The 4,447-nt window shown below is 48.7% G+C and overlaps 1 protein-coding gene across 2 annotated transcripts in view; it reads right to left on the reverse strand.

The window, feature by feature from the left end:
- Window positions 1-639: 639 nt before the first annotated feature.
- Ube4b (ubiquitination factor E4B) overlaps window positions 640-4,447 on the reverse strand; it is a 104,670-nt gene continuing 100,862 nt past the window's right edge. For both annotated transcript variants that reach the window (XM_021161159.1, XM_029475722.1), the window contains 3 exons: window positions 3,473-3,647; window positions 2,344-2,490; window positions 640-1,964 (listed from right to left, as the gene is read on the reverse strand). In XM_021161159.1, the coding sequence (XP_021016818.1) occupies window positions 1,903-1,964; window positions 2,344-2,490; window positions 3,473-3,647 (384 nt within the window). In that variant the 3' untranslated portion in view covers window positions 640-1,902. The remainder of the gene's footprint in view (window positions 1,965-2,343; window positions 2,491-3,472; window positions 3,648-4,447) is intronic.

Genomic DNA, 4,447 nt, shown 5'->3' on the forward strand with positions numbered 1-4,447 from the left:
CTCACTCTGTAGACCAGGCTGGCCTCGAACTCAGAAATCCGCCTGCCTCTGCCTCCCGAGTGCTGGGATTAAAGGCGTGCACCACCACGCCCGGCGGTAGGCTATTTCTAATTGGCTCCAGAAAGAACATTTCTTCACAGAGACCTGCTCTTGTTGGACTTTGATCCTTTAATTTTATGTGTATAAATGCTTTGTGTGTATGTACATGCATCACTTGTGTGCCCAGTGTCTGCTCATGGGAGACAGATGTCTAGGCCCCTGGATCTGGACTTCCAGGCAGTTGCAAGGTATGGGTGTTGGGAACTAAACCAGGGTCCCTCTCTGCTCCTGTAAGTGCTGAGCTATCTCTTTGGCCCTGTTTTATATATCTATCCATCCACATATACATGTATATAGATATACACACACACACACATATATGTACATACTTATTTATATATATACATATTACATATATTTAAAGACAGGATCCTGTTATGTGTCCCAGGCTGACATGGAACTCTCTATGTAGACCAGGCCGACCTCAGACTCAGATCCATCTGCCTCTTCTTGAGAGTTCTGGGGTTAAGGGTGTGTGTGCGCCACCATGCCAGCCTTTCCCACCCATTTCTTTCAACAAAAAGACGACTCACAGAAGGCTCCTTCCGAATGGGTATCACCGTTTATTGTTGATTGTGTTGGGAACTGAACAGAGCACAGACTGTGGAGCAGAGGAGAAAGGAAAAGAGGAGGAAGTATGTTTCTGAAGATTTCGTTTCTTTAAAACACTTTATGGTTTCAAAGCCTTTTTCACCCCAAAGGGAACTCAAGAATTCAAGTATGTTGCGTAGGGAGCGGTAATACAGAGAGGGCTTCTGCTCGCGTGCGCCTAGGTGGTGTTGTTGGGCCATGTAAACAAGCAGACAGATTTCCACATTTCTTATTTCTTGCACCCTTTGTTTTTGTTTTTTTTTGTTTTTTGTTTTTTTTTTTTTGCTTTGGTAAGGTCAAACCCCAAAAGGACACAGCATATAAGAGAACCCAGGGCTGGCTGAGGAACTTATCCTCGGCATAGTTGGAATTGTCACATAGGATTAAAACAAAACAAAACAAAAAACAAAACACGCCCCTCACCTCCCCCGAGCCCCACGAGTCACAGGAGTCCTGATCCACTCCAGCCAGCCTGCTGCTGCACCCTTTCCTCAGGATCTTAACTGAGGGTTGCTAGAAGGACCAGGCTCACTGGGTTCTCTTCATTTTGTTTATAATAAAAAAATTTAAAAGGGCTATTTCAAAAGAAAAAAAAAACTGAAATTCAAATTCTGAAAATATCTTGCCTTTTTTATTAATTATGTCATCTAACACCAATTAAAAAAACAAGCATGTGAATATGATATAAAAATACGATCCCAAGATTAACACTTTTGTCGCAGGCACAGTTATCTCACAGAATACATGTTTGGAGGGCCGGGAAAGGAGTCTGGTTCTGTTTCTCTTTAAAAAACCCACAGCAGTGCAAGTAGGGTGAGGGAGGGGAGATTGTTTAGCAGCAAAATGTCCGAGTTCTCTATTCACATCGAAAAAACAAAACAAAACAAAACGTAAGCTCAGGGGGAAGCTGCCCAGACCCACTTGTCACTAAACACTTCCGCTGTCACAGCCCCAGGTAGCGACAGGCGAAGGGTGCGCTTTACTACACAAGCCATCGTAAACTCGTCCCTCAAGCTTTGACTGTTGTCACTTAAATATATGTACAGGAATCCTCTTCTCGTCATCCCCTCAGATCTCCACTGTTTGGTCACACGGGTGGGCTCTCAGGATCTGGCCACATCTGGTGACAGGCCGGAGCTGCAGCCTCGAGGCAGATGCTGCTGCGGCCTGGCTGGCTGGCGTGGCGGCTTCCAGCGGAGGAGTGATGGGGCCTCAGTGGTCACTGCTCTGTTTCTCTCTCATCCAGGCCTGAATCTGCTCCTTTAGCTCTGGCACTGAGGGAGAAAGCACAGGGGATTAACGGCCTGGATGACAGGCTCTTCCACTGCAGTTCTGTCTGAGTGGCCACAAAGTCCACAGTGCTCCCTGTGCTGAGGACTGCAGAAGGAACAGCCATGGACAGGAAAACAACGTTAAAGCCAAAGTGAGCCGAGTGCTCCGTGGCTTTGGGTACTTTCTGGATCCAATGTGGTGGTGCTGGGGATGCACACAGTTGGGCAAGGGCTCTGTGCAGGCCCAGCCACCTTTTCTTTTTTGTTTGAGACAGTGTTGTAATTACACTGTCGGAACGTGCCATGCACAGGATATCCCCTTCTGCTGCTGGGACTGCAGGCCTCTAGGCACCGGTCTGGCTGCCCTCACTGGGCCTCCTACCTGGTTCCAGCATGCTCTCAGTCAGCATCTGGCGGTTGAAGGGGTCAGTGGGGGAGTTGAGCAGATGCCGCAGGATGATAGAACGGTCCATGATGGTGCCAGAGGGCAGTCTCACGGGATCAGTCATCAGGGTATCCATCAGAGGGTCTGTGGAGACAGAGCAGAACACACTAACCCTGAAGAACAAAAGCAGATGGTTCCTACCAGCGAGACAGTCTCAGGGAGAGCTGTGGAGTGAGCAGCCCCTCAAGCCCCTCAGTAAAGGAAGGCAGCAAATGATGAAGGCAGATGAAGGCCTTGCCCTGCCTCTGCCACTGCTGCTGGGAGGAGAAAGGAGCAAAAAGACAGCTAGGCAGCAGGCCTAGGGCAGGACCCTTTGCCTTGGAATCCAGACTCCTTCCTGATAGTGGCAGAGCTGCCTTTGAAGTCTTCCTGGGTATCTGATGAAACCGCACTGGGGATGGTCAATGTAGGATGGACACTGCTGCTGTCCTCAGACACACCAGCAGAGGGTGCCGGACTCCATTTTGGATGTTTGTGACCCACCATGTGGGTGCTGGGAATTGAACTCAGGACTTGTGGATGAGCAGTCAGTGCTCTTAACCACTGAGCTATCTCTCCAGCCTCGGATGGTCAACATTTCAATCTACAATATTCACTACAATTTGCACACATAATTTTCGACAACGCTCAAGAATCAGCTATAGCATCAGACCATCAAGAAGCAGAGCCAGCGGCCGCCCTTGTGCTGATCTGGACGAGAACGGCTCGCCGGAGGCTCAAATGTTAACAGACCAGTTTCAAAAGGATTAGGAGGTATGGCCTTGTTGGAATGGCTGTGGTCTTGATGGAGGAGATTTGTCACTGGAAGTGGACTCTAAGGTTTCAAACCCCACACCAAGCCTACTTGCACCCTCTGGCAGCTTGCCTCCCTGCCTGGGTCTGCACGTGAGCTCTCAGCCCCACACCTGCCTGCCTGTCGCCATGGCCCTGCTATCCTGATCGTGCACGCACCCTCTCAAACTGTTGCCTTGATTGTGGAATAGCTTCACAGGAATGAAACAGTGACCAAGAAAGCACCCTTAATGCCACACACTCCAAGTTACACCGCATGAGCATGCGGACTTGCCTCTGAACTCGTCCGGGGCATCGCTGTAGTCTATTTCTGCCCGCGCATTCTTTGCCACGATTTCCTCCACTTTCTCTGCAAGAAGCTTAAACTTCTCTATTGCGATGGTGGATTTGATTCCCGCCTTCCGCATCTTTGAAATGACTTCTTCAAACAGTTCCTTGCTGTAGGATCGCTGCACACAAGGAAGGTCACGTGAGATGAGAATACACTTGAGAAGAAAACACATCAGAAATGGCCAAGTGCAGTCTGGGAGATCCTTGACTCCTAACGACTGTGACCATACATTCTGCATCCCATCTTCTCCTATACACTGTACCGTGGGCAAGGGGGCACCGGATATAGTTATAGACGCACAGAGACAGAATCACGTGTGCCAAGGTCATCTGTGGAGAAAGCTGCAGGACCCAGAAAAACAGGAAGTTTTTAACATTAGGAGCTAGCAAGCATTTGTTATAAAATTTAGCCACTAAAAAGAGAAGGAGACTGAGGTTATTTCTGTTTGTGTCGGCCACTGTATCCTGGGAGCACATGAGTAAATTCTGCTTTTCTTACATAAGGGTGAGCACAGACGCAAACCAAGCATAGGTCACTGGCTCATTACTGTTCATAGAGGGGAGCTTTGCTCTAGTCACCTCTGGTTCCCTAGGCTCACGTGAGTGGGCACGGTGGCTGTCACATGGTGGTCGTCACACGTGTATTCCATCCTTCCCTCCTAGCGCAGGCTACATAGTGAGGCCACACTCAACAGATCACAGTAAGCCAAATCACCAGGCAACAGCTGAGCATCGTCACTCACTGAAACCAACACTTCCTAATGCCACATTTCCCACAGCACCGAACCCCTCCTATAAGCAGGTGACTGACATCATTTGTAGGAATGCAAACAGTGGACAACACACCCAGACAAACCTAGGCACAAATTCAGATCCCATTACCTCCCGGTTATGCAGTCTTTTTTTTTTTTTTTTTTTG

The sequence above is a fragment of the Mus caroli genome, chromosome 4 (genome assembly GCF_900094665.2).
Source record: "Mus caroli chromosome 4, CAROLI_EIJ_v1.1, whole genome shotgun sequence".
In the NCBI taxonomy this organism is placed as follows: Eukaryota; Metazoa; Chordata; class Mammalia; order Rodentia; family Muridae; genus Mus; species Mus caroli.